Below are 20,556 nucleotides of genomic sequence, written 5' to 3'. Positions count from 1 at the left end.
TTCTCAAAGCTGCAGGTGCCACACTTACTGCAAGATGCTCATCTTGAGTTGAAGGCCATGGAGAACCTCGATCACTCTCTGCACATCTCCAAGAAGCTGGTGGGTAGCCACAATCTTCTTAGCATTCTGGTGGGAGTAGTTCTCTTCTAAAAAGGCCAGGCCATGCATATGTCCCCTGCTCAACCACTCCTTGTCATACCAGTACTTGAAGCCAGGCCTCTGACCTAAAGCAGTGACAATGAGAGAGTTAATACTTGGCCTGAAGAAAACCCAGACCCCTGTATCATTGTACAATATCACACAATTGCTGGAAGGATGGATTTCTGTGTTCATTTTATTTATTCATCCAATAAACACTTACTTGGCACCTACTATATCCTGGGCTCCCTATTAGGGATTAGAAATAAGGCAGTAAGACATGTAAATTTCCTATCTCCTAAGAACAGGCCAGAGGTGGAATGGGAAGTTGGGTATCTCTTTAAATTTAAATCACATCATTGCATCTCCTATTTAAAACCCTCAATGACTTCCTGGTCACCCCGCCGGAGCCACCTCTGCCAGCAACATGTTCAAGATTGCTTCTGTGTTTCAGGTAATTCAGAGGGCTGTGGGGCCGGCCAGCCTCAGTCTGCTCACCTTCAAAGTCTATGCATCACCTAAAAAGGACTCACCTCACAAAGCTTCTGTGAAGGTTAATGAGCTTTCACTCTACTCCGTTCCCGAGGGTCAGTCTAAATATGTGGAAGAGCCAAGGACCCCACTTGAGGAAAGCATTTCACATCTCCGACATTATTGCGAGCCATATACAAGTTGGTGTCAGGAAATGTACTCACAAACTAAGCCCAAGATGCAGAGCTTGGTTCAGTGGGGGTTAGGCAGCTATGAATATCTCCAAAATGCACCTCCTGGATTTTTTCCAAGACTTGGTGTTATCGGTTTTGCTGGCATTGTTGGACTTCTTTTGGCTAGAGGCTCAAAAATAAAGAAGCTGGTGTCTCCGCCTGGATTCATGGGACTTGCTGCCTCTCTTTATTACCCACAACAAGCCACCGTATTTGTCCAGGTCAGTGGGGAGAAATTATATGACTGGGGTTTACGAGGATACATAGTCATAGAAGATTTGTGGAAGGAGAACTTTCAAAAGCCAGGAAATGTGAAGAATTCACCTGGAAATAAGCAGAATGCTCCATGCTCTGCCCATTTTAATCAGTTATAGGTAAACATTGGAAACTCCGTATGGTAAACCAATATTTCTACAGAAAAATGGCAGAGAAGTCAGTACTGAACATAGTAAATTGGCTTTCTTCTTCAGGATAAACTATGCTAGGCTTCTTTGTTATCTTGCGTGATACCATACTACAAGTGGACTAATCGGAAATCCTTTCACCTAGAGAGAATGTCTAGCCTTAGAACTTGTTCTCATGTTGCTATTTATGTACACAATTAAAATTCCAAATTAGGGGCACCTGGGTGGCTCAGTGGGTTAAAGCCTCTGCCTTTGGCTCAGGTCATGATCCCAGGGTCCTGGGATCCAGCCCCATATCCGGCTCCCTGCTGGGCAGGGAGCCTGCTTCCTCCTCTCTCTGCTGCCTCTCTGTCTACTTGTGATCTCTGTCAAATAAATAAATAAAATCTTTAAAAAAAAAAAATTCCAAATTAAAACAAAACAAAACAACAACAAAAAAAACCCTCAATGACTTCCTACTGCATACAGGGAAAAAAGGAAAAAAAAAAAAAGAAAGCCCTAACACTGGCCTAATGAGCCAAGTACACCCAGATCCTTCCTGCCCTCCTTGCCCCACCCTCACAGCTCTTACAGTGGTCTCCTTTCAGTTCCTGGAACACATCCATCTTTTCGGTCTTAGGATCTAAGCTCTAGCATCCTCCGTCTGGAGCCCCTGAAGGACTGGCATCTTTCCACTTCCTCGGGCCTTTTGTTACCTTCAAAGTAAGAATTCAACACCTCCTAACTCATTCCCTACCTGGATGCTAAACTCTCCAAAGCTCTCATCCCTATCTAACATCTTCTTGCTTATTTGACTTATTTTGACACCTGTTTCTGGCCCAACCCCACTAAGAGCAAGAATCTTGTCTGTGGTTGTATCCCCAGCATCTGGCAAAGGACATCTTAAATGGATTTATCAAATGGAAAGAAGCTCCAAGTCCCCCTTTCAACTGCCACCTACCGCCTTACTAAATATAAACAGTCAGGCACCCTCCCTTCTCTGAACCTCCATTTCCCATCTATTACAATGACAGATGAATTGGATGGTTTTAGTTGTCTTGCTCAACACAAGAATCCTTAGGAAGAACTGAAAACACAACTACATGTGACTCGGCAGTAGCTCCCGCTCCAAATGCCCAAGGAACAGCTTTCAACCAGATAACCATTTACCTCCCAATTTATCTATAAAAATCCTGAAATAACCCACATGATCCCTGTCAAGGTCCTTGGGCTCTTTCTAGTTTTACTAAAACACATGGTAGGGATATACCTCCATTCTGTAAAAAACATCTTTAAGTAACCTTTAAAGAATAAATCTGTTAGGTTAAACTTCTGGTCCAAGACACTGCAGAGTTAAACACAGGATATCAATATGAATGTAAAGGACACAGAGCATTCGACTCCAGGAGGAGTCTATTTACAGCACTGGCAGTTAGAGTTGTAAAAGTTCAGCAAGTATAGAGAGGAGTGGATGAAGATGGGGTGGGTGCGTGATTTGTAAAAAGGGAAAAGTGGAGAGAGGGGAGAAGTGGGAGAAAATAAAGTAGACAAAAGAGATTTTTAAGCAGTGCTAAGGAACCCAAGGGATTACGTGTGGCATCTCAGAGGCGGCTGCTGCACAAGTGGCCTGAGCAGCAGGATTCAGAGTAGTACCACCTGCTCTACAAAACGAAGGTCAAAGAACCTGGTTCTCATCTCCTATCTGGCACTAACTTGATCTTAGCCCCGTCATGTCCCTTCTGGGCCTATATTTGCTCACCTATCAAATGTCAGGGCTGAACTAAGTGGTCTCTCAGATCCTGCCCATTAATAATATTCTGTGGTTCACAGACTAATCTTCTGACCATATTCTCTCCTTGGGATAAAGAGAGAAACAGATCCCTCTCCATCTATGGACTAATCTAGCACAAGAAGATATAGTGTCACAACAGAGGTCATCAGATCTCAAGAAGACACCTGCTAGAACACAAATTATAGTGACTAGCCCCTCCCTACACAACCAGCAAAATCAAAATCTGACCCCATGAGTCAGTTCTAATTCCAATTTGCTTTATGAGATTGGGAAAGTCATTCATGTCCCTGGGCATCAATTTCTTTGTCATAAGCAAAAACAGGAATAGGAGCTCCCCCTAGAACCACCCCACAGAACAAAAAGGATCCACAGAAGTAGAGGCACTGAAGCATTGTCTAGCCTTGCCTAGCCTTGGGATCATGGAACTGGAGACAAGGGGAGAAACCTTACAGGTGGTGAAGGGAAAAGATACCACCACCCCAATGACAGCAGATATATAAGACTTCTGGAAAAGGGAATCCAAGAGCCACAGGCCAGTCATGTGGCCATGGAACAATGAAACTAAATGATCCTGTTAAAGAATTATTCGCTGGTTTGGAGAGCAGTCAAGCCCTATCAATACACCCTCCCCTCAAGCGCTTCTCTCTCTTCCCTGTGGCAATGATGCAATGGAGGGCAGGTGCCACCAGGGGGAGCAGAGGCAGGTTCCTAAAAAAGCTGAAGACAGACCACATCTTCATGAGCCCTCAACAACAGGAAAAGGGTGCTTGCTCCAGCAGCACACATTCTAAAACTAGCTCAATAGAGAGAAGAGTGGCACGGCACCTAAGCAAGGCAAGGATGACAGGCAAATCTGGAAAGCATTCCACAGCTTTTTACAGTTTTAGTCATGCAAGATGAAAAAGTTCTAGAGATCTGCTGTACAACACTGTGTTTATAGTTTAGAAACAATACTGTACACTTAAAAATTTGTTAAGAGGCTAGATCTCGTATTATATAACTTTTACTATAATAAAAAAGTAATTCTGGCTCAAGGCCAGGCTCTCCACAGGCTTCCCACGTGCTCTCTCACTGCTAAGTTCAGGACAGCAGTCTACCAGATGAGGTAGCAACAGGGGCAAGGAGGAGTCAGTCTAGCCAATGTCGAAGGAATAAGTCTCAATATCACAGACAGTGAGGCTGTTCCATGGCCAGCTGTGGAAAAGGTAACATATTGTTAACATCCCTGACTCCAGAAATCTCTACCTGGAGGGTCTTGGCAAACATAACAGGTGTATTTCTCAGGTACATTTTCTTCCAGTAATCCCATGCAGACCCCATGCTGCCAGCACTGGCACTCTTCACACTGTTAGAATTAAAGAAGCAATAAAAATTAAACTCAGAAGGTATCCTCCATCCAAAAGCAAGATGCACTGTGGGGGGGAGGGGCAGTGAGAGGGAGAAGGAAAGGGAAGGGAGAGGACTCCCAAATGACCTACTCAGGAGCCGAGCTACAACCCCTCATCGACAACTGTGCCAGCCATGGTGGCAGCCACTAGCCACTTGTGGCTCTTTATATTTAAATTAACAAATTAAGTTAAAATTCAGGTCCTTAGTCCTATTAGCCACAACTTAAGTGCTCAAAAGCCACGTGAAGCTAGTGGCTGGTTACCAGACAGCACAGATGAAGACCATTTAGATCTATAAAATAGTGATCTCAAAGAATGACTATTTTCACTCCCATTTCTAGAGGCTTTCACTTTTCTGATCACATTATGACAACAGAGGGGAAATGTTCAAGTTCCTAGAGGAAGATTAAACTGGAAAGACAAAAACCTGAGTTTGAATTCTAGCTTAGACATTCATTAGCTGTATGACTTTACACAGGTCACTTCTCCCTGGGCTTCAGTCTTCCCCTCTTGCAAAATGGAGTACTCACCTACTGACCATGGAGGCTGTTTGTGAGAAATCATGGGGTCATATATAAAAACTCCCATCAAGGAGTCCAGTACACAGCCTTCATGCACCTATTACTACTACAACTGGGCAACCTAATTTACTTTGATACATCCTGGAATAATCCCATGCTAGCACTTCGAGTTTACTCTCTCTCAATCTTACCAAAGGTCACACAGCTGAAGAGAGGCAACAGTGGATCAGAACACAGACCTGGCTAACAGCAAAGCTAGTTCCACTGCCTTACTTGGATAAGGGGCCAGAGGGAGAGTGGGGAGGAGGGGCAGAAGGCCAGAGGGAAAGAAAGGAGCAGATAAGGAAGGCATCCCCGTGGATGGCCTGAGGATAGTAAGCCAGAGGGCTAAGGGTCTGGAGGGAATGGAAAGTAAAAACGATGCCAAATGAGATACTAGGACACTTCATGGAATCTCAAACCAGGACCCTAAGACTTTAACTATGCAAACAGACAGAAAGCTCTGGAAGGTAGGCAATGAGCTTCCTTCCCAGCATGGCCTTGAGGGTGGGCCACTAGCCTGGCCACAAGGGACTAAATTCCAAACTCCAAAGCTCAGACAGTCCTTGACTATTTGAAGCCAGATAGGCCCTAGCATCAAGAAGGCTTTCCTGGGCAGATAATCCCCTAGAAAGCTAACTGATAATCAACAGAGGCAAAGCTGGAAGACAGACTTTAGCTAAGATCCGATGCAAATTATTTAATTTACAGATGAAGGAACTAAGGCTCAGGGGGAAAGTAAAGACCTCACAATAACGAAGAGTTAGTTGTAGAAAACAGAATTAAAAATGAAGTCTGTCTCACCAGTAAGTTTGGAAATCTCTTGAGAACTGGGATTCACTAAAATTCAATCAAAGACAGCTAAGTTGAAAACTTCGAAATAACTTTTTTCATATGGGCTTGGCTAAAAAACATTATTCATTTTTAAAAGTTTAAATTTAGAAATGAACAAGAATAATAACAGAAAAGATAACGTATCTAAGACTAAACCTGAGACTAAGAATAGGATATCTAAGATATCTAAGAATATTTAAGAATAAAACATACAAGATCTCTAAAGAAAATTTTAAAATACTATTTAAAGGACACAAAGACTTAAGTCAATGGTAAGGAATATCGTATTCTTGGATAGCAAGAGTCATCAAAAGGAAGTCCTTTCTCCTTAGGTAAATTTATAAAAATAATGTAGTACCAAATAAATCGTAAGTGAATAGCTGTAGAACTGGATAGAAGGTGATCCTAAAATTAATAGTCAGGAAATCTATAAAACAGAACAAAAGGGGGGTACAAGCCCTATCAGATATTTTAAGAATACGACAAAGGTAAAATAATTAAAATAGAATTGTATAAGTAAATACACAGATGGATCAATGGAAAAGGAGAATTTAAAAAGCAATCCAAACACATATGGAAATAAAATAAACGAAGGTGACATTTCAGTAACGGGGCATGGTGTTGGGACAACTGAGTAGTTATGGCCCTTACACCTTATGCCAGGATAAATTCCAGGTGGATCAAATATTTACATTGCTTTAAGAAGATTAAGTGGAACTTCAAAAGCATCAGAATCAACCACGAGCAAATTCTGTTACAAATTTTTCTATAAACTTTTATGAACTTCCAATGAGGAAGCAACTGTTATTTAAATTTCGGAAGCCATTAAAGGAAAGTTTGATATAGTCGACTCATAAAAACAAACAAAAAATCTGACAGATGACAGAGTGGGTACAAGCAGTTTTAACTGTTTTTGCAGCCAATACAAAACAAGGTCTAAAAAGCCTATACAAATGAGTAGGAAAATGACAAACCATCCAACAGAAAAATGGATAAAGGACATGAAGAGACAGGTCAAAGGAAAATATCAAATTCTTAAAGAAAAAAGATGTTCAAATCAACCACTAAAAGAATTAATGAATAGTTATTTGAGTTAATATAATTAATGTGAAATCAACCAGACCAATAATATGCATATACTTTAGTATTTCTAGGTTTGGGGATTACATATATATATCAAGTAATTCTTTATACATTTATTGACTGGCTGAAGTTTTTATAATAAACATTTGCTTTTATCCTAAAAGTGTTATTCTCATGAAGAAATATTTATAGAGCATAATTTTCATTTATATATATATATGTATATGTGTATTCCAAAATAATAACACTGCTCATTTCTAGGTAAAAATAATCTGGGTAATTGTTTTCTTCTCTGTGATTTTCTGTGTTTTCCAAATGCTACAAGTATGAAATTTTTTTTTTAAAGATTTTATTTATTTGACAGAGATCATAAGTAGGCAGAGAGGCAGGCAGAGAGTGAGGAGGAAGCAGGCTCCCTGCTGAGCAGAGAGCCTGATGCGGGGCTCGATCCCAGGACCCTGGGATCATGAACTGAGCCGAAGGCAGAGGCTTTAACCCACTGAGCCACCCAGGCGCCCCTACAAGTATGAAATTTTTAAAAATTTATTAAAAAAAAAATTACGGGGTGCCTGGGTGGCTCAGGCAGTTATGTGTCTGCCTTCAGCTCAGCTCGTGATCCCAGGGTCCTGGGATCAAGCCCCATGTCGGGCTCCCCTCTCAGCTGGGAGTCTGCTACTCCTTCTCAGTGTGTCCCTCCCCCCCCCGCTCATGCTCATGCCCACTCCCTCTCAAATAAATATTTTTAAAAAAATTACAAAGTGGCTATACCAACAGACTATTTTTTCACTTTTTTTTTTTTTAAGATTTTTTTTATTTGAGAGAGAGAGAGCATGCATGGTGTGCCAGCAGGAGGAGAGGCAGAAAGAGAGGGAGAGAATCTCAAGCAGACTCCCTGCTGAGCGTGGAGCCTGACCAGGGACTCAATCTCACCACCCTGAGATCATGATCTGAGCTGAAATCAAGAGCTGGGCACTCTGTGGAATGAGCTACTCAGGTGCTGTTGTTCTTACTTATCTGAAGAGCAAAGATAAAGTCTGATGATATCCTATACTGAAAAGGGTGCTCCTAAGACTTCACTGGCACAGCCTCCACAAAGAGTTTATATAATATTGATAACAACAAACAAAAATATTTATCAAAATTATACATGCACATTACCTGTGGCCCAGGAATTCTAATTCCAAAACTTGGTCCAACAGGCGTACTTACACAAAATTATTCATTACATTACTGTTAAGGTTAGAAACCATCTAAATGTCATCAACATGGGAAGGGTTAAATAAATGATCCATCTATGATACAGCCATAAAAAAGAATAAAGAAGCTTTTTTTCTGTTTGAAATGAAATAGGTTTCAACTCATATATTGTTAAATGAGAAAAGATATTGAAAATACTACATAATTATGTTTTAAAAAAAGATGGTTGCACAGCAATGCAAATGTACTCAATTCATCGAATGCCACATACACTTAAAAATGTTCAATTTTATGTTATTTTACCACGTAACTGAAAAGGTGGTGTGGAGGAAGAGAATATATTTGTTATTGCTTGCTTAGCCATGGAGTGTTTCCAGAATGCTACACCAAGAAGCTGACAAGGGGTGCTTCCCATGAAGGGGAGCTGGGGGTCAGATTTTTTTCTCCATACCTATGTATGCTTTTTGGACTTTGAACTATATGAATGCTCTAGCTAGCAACAAACAAATAATACAAATCTTAAAACAAAGCTTTTAAAGTAGACTTCTGGTTAAAACTGCTACATAACTTTTACTGGGTTTGGCACCTAATATATATTTGTTAGTCTAGGGCAAACTACACCCAGAGGCTAAATTCAGTTCATGCCCTGTTTTTGTAAGTAAAGTATCATATGAACACGTTCATGTTCATTTATTACTTAATGTCTATGGCTAACTAGGGCAAAGCTGAGTGGCTGCAACAAAGAACACAGGGCCCTCAAAGACTACAATACTTACCACCTAGCCCTTTAAGAAAACATTTGCCCAAACCTATCCTGTAACAATTAAAATAATTTAAATATCAAATGGAATTCCTGAGGTTCATTTTTACGTGGTACCCAGATTTCTCAAACATTCATGATTATTAAGTAGGACTTTAACCTCCCAATGATTTAAATTATTGCCACTGGTAAATAAAATCAAATAATAATTTACTTGAATAATATTAATACCAATCAAATAATGAAAATGATCAGAGAACATTACTCCTCTAAGGCAATGTATCCATCCTCTAGGAAATAAACTCTAAATATATGCTAGGGTAGGCGCACCACGGTGGCTCAGGTGTTAAGCATCTATCTTCGGCTCGGGTCCTGATCCTAGGGTCCTGGGATCGAGCCCCGCATCAGGCTCCCTGTTTAGCAGGAAGCCTGCTTCTCCCTCTCCCACTCCCCCTGCTTGTGTTGCCTCTCTCAGTGTGTCTCTCTGCCAAATAAATAAAAATCTCTTAAAAAATAAAATAAAATAAAATAAATGTATTCTAGGGTAGTGCAAATTACCAATGTAAGTAAAAAATTTATTTAAAAAATAATCACTGAACCTTCCTAGATGGCAAATACATTTCAAACTAGATGATGAATGTATTTACAAAATTTAAATTACATTTGTTCCAGAGCTCCCTCCAAATGTACGCCTTTTACTAAAGTTACTGAGTGGAAAACGTACATTGCTCGTAATGACAGGGAAAGTAAAAAACTGTCTATACTACAAAGCCAGCTCTACACAGGAAGGGGACAGCAGAGAAAAGTCTTCTACAGCAAAACATAAGGTGTTTTGAAGTGAGCTCATCATCACAATACCATAGGAAGCCACAAGCGTTCAACTGAGCTGAGCTAGGGGAAAGTCATGCAGAGCCTGAGAAGCTGGAGATGAAAGCAGTTCCTGACTCTGTCCTATAACAACTGGTATGGCCTCAGCAGCTCCAAACTTAAGTTTCTTCATATACCATGTAATACCACACCAAGCTCTACCTCCCTGAACACCCCATCATCTTTGCTACTTACAGAAAAGTCAGTGGGACAAGTACAGTGGATCAGAACTAGGTCTCTTCTACTGATGAGCTGGAAGAGCCCTGCCAGGAAGGGCCTTCATTACTCACCCACTAAAGATTTCTATGGACAAATGAAGATGAAATCAGGCTTCCAAGACCCAGAACTGACTACACACCCAGAGAGACATGATAGAAATTAACCATCTTCAACATCCTTTCAAAAACCAAATTAAAAAAAAAAAAACTTCTACTTAGTTTCCATGTTATATAAGAGCTTTCAAATTGTAGTCCACTGAGCATCAGAGATTCTGCAAATGAGTATCTTTTTAAAAACAAGACTATTTTTAAAAATTAAAACAAAAAATGCATATTCAAATGTTTCCCAAACTTAAACTTAAGACAACACAACCCACCAGTATACATAACTCTGTACTGCTAGGCTAGCTCAGTATTGTGCTACACTTGGAACAAAGCTTTCCCTCCCATCTCATTAATCAGTGACTACACAGCATGCTGTTTAGGAAAAGTCACCCATACAAACGGCCATGTCTCACAAAAAGAAAAACTATTGAATCACTGAAGCGCTTCAAGTTGGCAAATGTCACACACAAACCTGATTGCATAGCAGACTTCATGGGAAAAAGAGTACCATTCACATTTCTGAACTCGAAAGTGAAGATGATCTATTATGAACTTTCAAAACTAATGCCCTGTTATACATTTTGTGGCTGTATAAAAGAATCCATTAGGAAAATGGGTTCTGATATTTAAAAGGATTGAAAACCACTGACCTAAGGCTTACTAAAGGTCATAAATATCGGGTACTATTTGAGACCATTTATGTACTCTGAAGTCCCAGAGGCTACCATGAAGGCTACTGAAAAACAAAGAAATTTCCAAAGAATCCTAACCAATATAACCATGACTTACTTGAACTCAGGTTCCCTGGATAGTCCAGGCAGCTGCCAAGACATGCGGGATATTAATGACAGCCTTTGGAGTCAGCCAGCCAGCAGGCACCTCACTGAAACTGCCACTAAAAGCAAGAAAAGGGCCAGAGCAAGCAGGTGCTGGCCAGTGATGCTCTCCCCAAGTAGGAAGGGAGGCCTACCCCACAGGTACATCCCAGAGATGGAAACGACAGATACAAATGTCAGGAAAATAAAGAACAAGAAACAAATAAGTTATGAAACTGGACTCCATTTCTTAAGGCCATATAGAAATTTTACATCAGAGAGAAAGTAAGGGACCATAGGAAGATTCAACTGCCACTCCAGAGATTCGGATCCCTGCTGTTCAACTCCTCACTGTGTGACCACAGGCAAGGCCCTTCCCATTTGTGGGTCTCAGCTGCCCCAAGCAGAGCGTAAGACTTTTAGACTCAGTGATGTTTCAAGTCCTCTCTCATTCTATTAATAGGCTATTTACACCAGCCTGAGATTCAGAGAAATCTCTGAAAGCAAAAGTAATAAGCTCAGCGTGCTGCTGGTAATAGTGCCTACCTGGCTGGGGCTTCTAACATGACTCTATGTCTGCTGTCCTCAAACTGCAGTCCCTGCAAATTCTTTCCAAGGACCAGTTTAGGTTTCCCTATGCCTGTCTCCTGGAAGCTCTACTTACTTGAATCATGAAGTCATTTTCCTCCTGAACCTCACAGATGCAGCGGACCACTTCAAAATCATAGCGGTCGTCCCCATCAAGCTCTTCATCTGGGTTGGTGGTCACGTCAACATCTTGACCATATTCCTCATCGCTCCAAAGAAAGCTCTCGGAAGAGGACTCACTCAAATTATCTTCCTCTGAGAAGAAAGGAAAAACAACAGGCACTATTTTAAATGATAATTACAAAATTTGGAAAAACCTAGAATGTCAAGAGTGGAAGTGACCTTACAGCCCCACTCCTCTATGAACTTTCACAGAGCTGGGAAACAGGAACTCCAGTCTGTTCCCTGGGCCTGTCATTTAGCAACAGCCCAAATGATGCATGCTGCCTGGTGATGAACTGAATTCCATTCCTCATTTTACTGAGAGTGAAGCCCAAAGTAAGTGGCAGCTCAAGGTCACAGAGCTCATTGGCAGAGAGGCTGCAACGCCCCATGAACTACACATATCATCATCCTAATGACTCAAAGATGTTCCTCAACCTCATCCCTTCCGGCCAGGACCTGGCTTACTGTCAAATCTACATCCAGAGCCACTTTTAAAACTCTGTCAACAGTAGGAAAGGAAGAAGGGGCAGATTCCAGGGATAATCAGAAGTAGAATCACTAGATGTTGGTGCCTGATTAGTTATAATTACAGCTAACATTTACTGATATTTCCTTTGTACCAGACACTGCTGTAAGTACTTTCCATAAAATTACTAACTCCTTCCAAATTCACAATCACCCTCTAAATTGCTGTAAAAGAAGCAGCTTCAATGTTGACTCAGATATCCCCAAGCAAACAGGTTAGATGCACAGTCCATCAATAAGAAATGGAGCAATGAGGAGGGCAGGCATGCGAGAGGATGGGGTACAATGGATTTTGGGGGTTTCAGACATACTGGCCTGGAAGTACCTAAGAGGCATTCAACTAAAACCGAAGTTGGAGAGAAGAAAAGTTCAGGAAAGGCACAACTAATTGCCTTTGGTTTATCTGACGTACTTCTTTATTTTGAAAATATAACAGACTTATACTTGCAGAGGGCTTGGGGAGTAAGTTACAGTGTCAACATAAATCCAGCCTTCTCCAACTATACTGCTATACAAATGATCAAGTCAGCAGACAGTCTCCTTACCAGATACTTTCACTTTCCCTTTATGGTTTCCAGATTCTGAGCCCTGCAGCTGTGGGCTCATATGGACCCCAGGCTTATTCGAGGACCCGCACCTGGTGACAGCAAATGCCTTAGGTGGAGAAGGTTCCTGAGAGGTATCACTGATCTCCTCACTGCAAGGGCATTCTGGAAGATAGGATCAAAAAAGGAATTAGCATGCCCAAATATCATCAGGGCATTCCAGAATCAATCCCACCCAATCAACAGCTCCACTGTTGAAACAATTCCCTCCAGAGGATCAATTCAACTACAAAGGGTTGTGGAGGACAGATTTAGGGATTAATACTTCTAGCTACTTCCAACAACCTCAAAACCAAAAGCTTCCTCCTCATCATCACCCTTTTCCCTTTTCTCTGATAAGATTGTTTTTCTAAGCCAAAAGACATATTAAGAACCAAAGATGGCAGGGCACCCGAGTGGCTTAGTCATTAAGCATCTGCCTTTGGCTCAAGTCATGATCCCAGGGTTCTGGGATCGAGCCCCACATTGGGCTCCCTGCTCAGTGGAGACGTACTTCTCCCTCTCCCACTCTCACTCCCCCTGCTTGTGTTCCCTCTCTCACTGTGTTTCTGTCAAATAAATAAATTAAGTTTTAAAAAAATCTTAAAAAAAAAAAGAAAAAAAGAATAAAACATGGCAACCCTCTGGCTCCTAAGGTTGGAACACTGATTTTCTTAACATCTTTGTAGGAGTTAGATACACACTCTTCGAGAAGTAAATCCTTTATTGAAAGGGTTCAGAGATATGTGTTTAAGGGTTGTGTGTAGGGCGTGTGGGTGAAGCAGTCAGTTAAGCATTCGACTCTTGGTTTCGGCTCAGGTTATGATCTTAGGATCACGAGATTGAGCCTCACGTTGGGCTCTGTACTTAACGCAGAGTCTGCTTAAGAATCTCTGTCCCTGGGGCGCCTGGGTGGCTCAGTGGGTTAAAACCTCTGCCTTCAGCTCAGGTCATGATCCCAGGGTCCTGGGATCAAGCCCTGCATCAGGCTCTCTGCTCAGCGGGAAGCCTGCTTCCTCCTCTCTCTCTCTCTTTCTCTCTCTCTCTGCCTGCCTCTCTACCTACTTGTGATCTCTGTCAAATAAATAAATAAAATCTTTTTAAAAAATAAAGAATCTCTGTCCCTTTCCCTCTTCCCCTCAAAGATCTCTCTCAAAGAAACAAATCTTTAAAAAAAAAAAAAAAAAAAGTTGAGTGTACAAGGGATGCCCGACTGGCTCAGTTGGTGAAGCATGCGACTCAATCTTGGGGTCGTAAGAGCCCTACACTGGGTGTAGAGATTACCTAAAAGTGAAATCTAAAAAAAAAAACAAACAAAAAAAGGCTGCGTGTGCAAATACAGTCATTCATCTGTATATCTTATCTTACTATAATGCTTTCACATTACCCTATGACAAGGGTACCATCATAACTGGCCAATACAGCAAGAAAGAAGGCCTTCCTAGATGGCAGTGTGGCCCAGAAACACTCAGGAAGAATACTCCTCCCCTGCCAAGGTCCATGCTAGGTTGATCCCACAAACTCCCTTAAAGGCTTGCTGGCCCCTCCTCTCCTCGGTGTAAGCTCAGGACCAGGAGAGAAAGCAACCCCTCCCCAACCCATGGTAAGAAACCCAAGTGAAACACCCAAGGGGAAAAATTACCAGGTTTGGTTTTCTTTTTCTTTTTCTTTTTTTTCTTTGGCTTCACTCTCACAAACTCTTTGAATTTCTTCTTTTTATTCTTTTCCTTGTCTTTTGCAGCTGGAATTAAAAATAAGTGTAAGTCCTGGCTTTCTAACATCTTGTTTGCAAGTTGTTTATTCTCAAATAAGAATGTCCAATGTGAAGAACTAAAGTGGGCAAAAGGACAGAATTCTAGATCTGGCTCTGCCTACGAGGTTACCTTCTATCCCCCTCAAGGCTCTGGAACCACTTCTCCGTCATCTAGCCTTTAGACCAATGGCGAGCAAACTCTGGCCCACTGCCTGTTATTTTAAGTTTTATTGAAACACACGATACTCATTTGTTATATATTGATGATGGCTGCTTTCATGCTTCAACAGCAGAGTTGAAGAGTGAAGATGGAGACTATGTGACCTTCAATGCTGAAAACATTTGTCTGACCCTCTACAGATTAAGTTTGCCAACCCTACTTAGATCACCACCACTCCTCACTGGCTACATACTACAATAACTGGGTGAGATTTTTAAAAAGTGAATGCCCAGGTCCCACTCACAAAGATGCTTGTTTATGTGGCTTACAGTGTGACCTGCACATCAAAAAAATTTTTTAATAACTGAAGTACAATTCACATAACATAAAACTACCCATTTAAAAATGAATACTAGGGGCGCCTGGGTGGCTCAGTGGGTTAAAGCCTCTGCCTTCGGCTCAGGTCATGATCCCAGAGTCCTGGGATCAAGCCCCACGTCAGGCTATCTACTCAGAAGGGAGCCTGCTTCCCTTCCTCTCTCTCTCTGCCTGCGTCTCTGCCTACTTGTGATCTCTCTCTGTCAAATAAATAAAATCTTAAAATAAATAAATAAATAAAATAAATAAATAAAAGTGAATACTACATACCACAATTTCATTCTCTGCTACTCTTCACTGCAAACTCATGTCATCGACACTCCCTATCCAAACTTCTCACTCCAGTTTCTTAATTCCATTCTAAAAAGCTTCCCACCTACCACTCTAAGATTGTTTTCAGTTTTCAAAGTTAACGTCACCTCCCCATTGCAAAAATCCCGTTGTTTTGCTTATCAAATGTGTCCATAGCATTTCAAATACTTGATCAAGCCTAACTTGCAGAGGTCAAGAAGGGTTTAAGCACACATATATCCTAGGACCTAACCACTCTACTCCTAGATATTTACTCAAGAGAAGGGATACCATGTCCACACAGAGACATGCACATGAACACCCACTGAAGCTGTAGTTTTAATCACACAAAGTAAAAAATGCCCAAATGTCCATCAGCAAGTGAATGAATCATCTGTGGTGCATTCACACAAGGGAATACTTTTCAGCGATAAAAGCATTAAGTATTAATATGTGCAGCAACCTAAGTGAATCTCAAGTATGCTAAGTGAAAGGAGCCAGATAAAACCTAGTACATACTGAATGATCCCATTTGTATAAAATTCTAGAAGACAAAAAGTAATCTATAAAAAAAAAAAAAAAAAACAAAAAAAAAAAAACCACAGTGCCTAATGAGAGGAAGGAATGAAAAGGAGGATTTAAAAAGGGGAATGGGGAAGGTCTGGGAGGCAACAGATGTGTTTACTATCTTGACTGTGTTGCTCTTCAAATTATACAATTTAAATACAGGCAGTTGACTGCACAATTAAACTTCAGTAAAGCTGTAAAAAAAAAAAAAAAAAAGAAATAAAGAAAAGAAAAAGTCCAGTGGTATGTAGGGCATTCACCATGTTCCACAACCTACTCTACCCAGCTCCAAAACATTCCCATCACTCCTAAGGAAAATTCTTTATCACTAAACAGCTTCTCCCAGGTCCTCAGTCCTTAGTGACCACCATTCTGCATCATGGCTACAGATGTATCTATTCCAGACATTTCATATAAATGCAATCACACAAAACATGACCTTCTGTGTCTGGCTTCTTTCACTTAGCATGCTTCCAAGGGCATCAAAAACACTCTCCAAGTGATCCTGATGTGGATTCAAGATGATCACAAAGCAGTTATGAGGTAAGGTAACAATCAGATTCAACTGATTTTAACTAAGCACTTGTGTGCAAAGAAACCACAAACATCTCACTTAATCCTAACAACAACCTGTGTATATCATTTTCATTTTACAGATGGACAAACTAAAGCTCAGTGAGGTGAAGGCACGTGCCTGACATCACGCAGATATTTGAAAACAGGTGCTCTTCAGCACCATGTCAGAGCCACAGCCCAGGCCTCTCTCCCTAATGCGCATCCAGGAACCAACAGAGAGGATAATGGGCTGCCCTCCGTAACTGTCAAGCTTGGGCTCTACAGATAGAAGTTAATCAACTGGCTAAAGAACACAGAATTTAAGGGTCTCTAAGTTCCCTCCCAGTTAAAGTACTCCAAAACTGAGAAAGTTCAACAAACAAGAACTCCAGAAAATACCTTGGTCTAATTTACAAAAATACTCAATTTAAGATTAAGAAACCAAGGTCCAAAGGAGTAAGTTGACCTGGCCAAGGTCATACAGCTAATTAGCAAAACACAGTCAAATGCCTCCTGAATTTCATAAAACCTAACAACAATATTTTCCTTTGACTTTGGGAATAGTCTTCCTCAGATACAAAAACAGAACTCATGAGGCACCTGGGTGGCTCAGCAGGTTAAGTGGCCAACTCTTGATTTTGTGGTCATGGAATCAAGCCCCGCATTGGGCTCCACTCTCAGCTCCTAGCCAGCTTGAGGATTTTCTCTCCCTCCCACTCTGCCCCTCCCTCCACTCTCTCGCTCCTTACACACATAGAAAGGAAGAAATAAAACTATCTTTGTTTGCAGAGACAGGACTGTCTATGTAGAAAATCCCAAAGAACTACCAAAAACAAAAAATAAAACCAAAAAACCTCCTGCTGGAACTAAGAGTGATTATAGCAAGGCTGCAAAGGAAAAAGGTTAATATACAAAAGTCCACTGTTTTCCTACATATTAGCAATGAACAACTGGAATTTGAGAACAGTAAATAGCAACAAGGCCTGCATGTCTCCACTCGAACTCAAATGAGAATTCGGGTGAGGAAAGGAAGATGATGTGGCTAAAAGCAGATCATGGGATCATGTGAGGGCCTTGTAAGGAAGTTGGTCTTTATTACGAGCGATTAAGGAGGCCACTGGAAGCATCTGAGTAAAGTACTAAAAGAAGGTGATATATTGCCTCATATACCACTTGCTCCTTGCTCAGCCGGCAGCCTGCTTCTCCCTCTGCCTGCCATTCCCTCTGCTTGTGCTCTCACTCACTCTCTCTGACAAATAAATAAATAAAATATTTTTTTTAAAAACTCTCTAAAAAGAAAAGTTGATACATTGTCACACACAAACATACAGAAACTGTTGCCCAACCCAATTTTTTGATTTGTAAATTCAGGTTTTAATGACCTCCAAATTAAAGTAACTATATCCATTAGTTCACTAAAAGGCCAAGAGCATTAACCCAATCAGCAGAAGTGGCTCAGAAGAGATCACCTTGGTCCTGGATCCTTGAGAGGTCAAGATGTAGGGTATAAACTGCCAAGTACCTGGGCATACCCAGTTATCATCTAAGTATGGGAGGGTTTTTTGGGTCTTTTTTCATTTTACATTTTATAAAACTATCACATCCTTTAAGAAAGCCAAAAGGCAGTAAGAGAAGAATGGGGCAGTTCATTCCATACAACGGATTCCTGAAGTCCCCACATTATTCAAAGTCACATAATTCATGACTAACATTTCCATAAAATGAAGACATAATGAACACTTTCATTGGCCTTTGAAATCACATGGTTAATTAATTTTCTGTTTCTTAGGATTTGCATTAATTCAAATTTTGCACGTAAGACTTTTCAAATCATACAACTTCTAACTGGTAATTTTGCATAAAATGCAGCTATAGCTTAACATTGTTACCACGTAACAGAGGAGGAAGTGAAATTCAGAGAAGCTGCAAAAGCACGCAGACTGCCGAACAGGAAAAGAGAACTCAGACCTCTGAGAGGACGTGGGCCCTAAGCACAGTCCCTGAAATAGGAACCAGGGCATGGATCTGCTCTGCAGTACACCACCACCACCACCTGGCTTCCTGGCTCTGCAGGTTTCTTTTCTCACCTTGCACCTGCTGGGTGTAGGAGACATCTATCTCCAAGAATCTCTTACTCCTTCACTGAGCAGCGTGTAATTGAGCAGGACTGACTCCACACTCAGTTGAATCAGTAAGAGTAATCCCATGGCCCCAGTTGCAATCTTAGGTTTAGATAATCTGAGCCTGGCCAACTGGTTCCTAGGACAGGGACTGGAATGGCCTGATATGACCCACAAGTGGGATTCTGGTCCTACATGTATAAAAAGGATGTTTTTGCTCTCTTATTAGATTTGAATGAAGCAGTATGGAGTCTTAAATGATACTGGCTACCACCCTATGACCACAAGGTATCCAGCCTGAAAATAGCACTGAGAAGCGAGATGGTTAGACAGTCCTGGAGCCATCCCTCCCCTGGACTGCCCCATTATGTGAACCAACACACCCCTTGACTGTAGAGTTAATTCAAATAGGACTTCCTGTTACTTGTAACTAAAAGCATCCCAAGTCTTGCTGCTGGTCTGAAATAGGGTCACCTTAAGCTTTAAAGAATTCCCTCCAAAGGCTTCATTAGAGGAGTAAACAATGAAGATAAAAAGAAGAGCTATTCTAGGAAGTTGTTAGAGGTCTATGGTCTCTGAATGCAGAGGGAAGAGAGAAAATCTTCAGAGCCTCACAATGCCTTCCATCTGAAAACTGTGAAGTCACATGTGGCCTGAGGTGGCAGAGTTCACAGGGACAAATGTCCAGCAGTGACTAAGCTAATGGAAGTGATTCCCTGAGGTACAGGGCTAGACAAGCAGACAACAGGCAGAACTCATTCAGATTACCCATGGACACAGGAACTCTCCTGCAGGGAAGCACTCCTACTCTCCACTCCAGGACCCAGGGGTGGGCATCCTTCCTTGGAATCCTAAAAGACCAGACTCACAGACTAGAGTGAGGGTATAGACTCTGCGACTAGATTCAGATCGTGGCTCCACCACCTGCTAGACGTACAGATACTGGGTCAAGTTAACCCAACTCATCTGCGTCTGAGTTTCTAGTTTATCAATTGGGCACAACAGTACCCACCTCATAGGCTCTGTTTTGAGAATTAAACAAGACAATACAAGGAAAGACTTGGAACAGTGCCTAGTACATGGCGAGTTCTCAAATGTTAGCTGTTGCTATCTTGCTTGCGATACCCTCTCCATGGAGGGTGAGACTGGTCTGCTGTCAGTTTTCTCCTTGGACAACCTGACCCACACAAGATGAGCCTGACTGCAGAGCTTCTTCTAGATTGCCCAAGCCCAGCTGCACAAAGAGCAATGTCCTGCCAAGGCTCTGGATCAGAAAGCAGCCTGTCACCTGAGGAGGGTGAGGCTTTTCTAGGATGGCCATTGTCATCTCCTCAGGCTGTAGGTGCCCATCAGAAGTCCTACAGCCCTTCTCCTTCTGTACAGCCAGCTCCCTATTTCTCCACCAGACAACTGCCACCTTATGAGAGCAGAAGGACATTAGACTACTGCTTCCAGGAGGAAAAGGCATCACCATCATCCATGGGAGAACTGCCACGTGGCTGGGACAAGGAGCAACCAGAGTATGCTCTGACCTGCAAGAAGGGACAGCAAGCAGCTCAAGGGCATGGAAGTGGGCATGCTCTTGGAGAGATTCTCACTGCCTACCAGAGGAGGTGATACTCATGGCTTAACACTACCATTTCACCATGCCTACCTTCCCAGCCTCATCTCCCAGCAGTCCCCCCCCACCGCTGGCCCCCACCGTGGATCCCACCCAAACACCACCCCACAGGGCCCTCCAACCACCCCCTCTTAAGCCCTGCATTTTTCTGCCTTAGTTCACATGGCAGAGACTGCTATGCATTCTCCAATACCCATTTCTCCACCTCTTTCATAAGAAAAGAGAACATTTTCCAGTTTCTCCTGAGCAAGGTGAGGCCAGGAACAATATGTTCTGGCCTATGGGCTATGAACAGAAGTGATCTGTGGCACTTCTGGGTTATACCCTTAAAAGAAAGAGATATGCCCTACCCTTCCCTTCCCAGCAGCAGAAAGACAAGGCAAGGTGGTAAGCGATCCTGAACCA

The 20,556-nt window shown here is 41.8% G+C and overlaps 2 protein-coding genes across 2 annotated transcripts in view; one reads left to right on the top strand and one right to left on the bottom strand.

Moving 5' to 3' along the window:
• Window positions 1-20,556, bottom strand: part of PHF20 (PHD finger protein 20) — a 145,928-nt gene that overhangs the window by 16,240 nt on the left and 109,132 nt on the right. The window contains exons 11-15 of the mRNA XM_045981224.1: window positions 14,349-14,447; window positions 12,668-12,832; window positions 11,509-11,687; window positions 4,263-4,362; window positions 29-224 (exon numbers count right to left, since the gene is read on the bottom strand). Of these exons, the coding sequence (XP_045837180.1) occupies window positions 29-224; window positions 4,263-4,362; window positions 11,509-11,687; window positions 12,668-12,832; window positions 14,349-14,447 (739 nt within the window). The remainder of the gene's footprint in view (window positions 1-28; window positions 225-4,262; window positions 4,363-11,508; window positions 11,688-12,667; window positions 12,833-14,348; window positions 14,448-20,556) is intronic.
• LOC123926900 (MICOS complex subunit MIC26-like) lies at window positions 292-1,459 on the top strand. Its single transcript, XM_045981226.1, has one exon. The coding sequence runs from the start codon at window positions 566-568 to the stop codon at window positions 1,214-1,216; it is 651 nt and encodes a 216-aa protein (XP_045837182.1). The 5' UTR covers window positions 292-565; the 3' UTR covers window positions 1,217-1,459.

The sequence above is a fragment of the Meles meles genome, chromosome 16 (assembly GCF_922984935.1).
Source record: "Meles meles chromosome 16, mMelMel3.1 paternal haplotype, whole genome shotgun sequence".
Taxonomy (NCBI): domain Eukaryota; kingdom Metazoa; phylum Chordata; class Mammalia; order Carnivora; family Mustelidae; genus Meles; species Meles meles.
The sequence above is the reverse complement of the archived record's forward strand: the minus strand, read 5'-3'. Positions and strand labels throughout refer to the sequence as shown.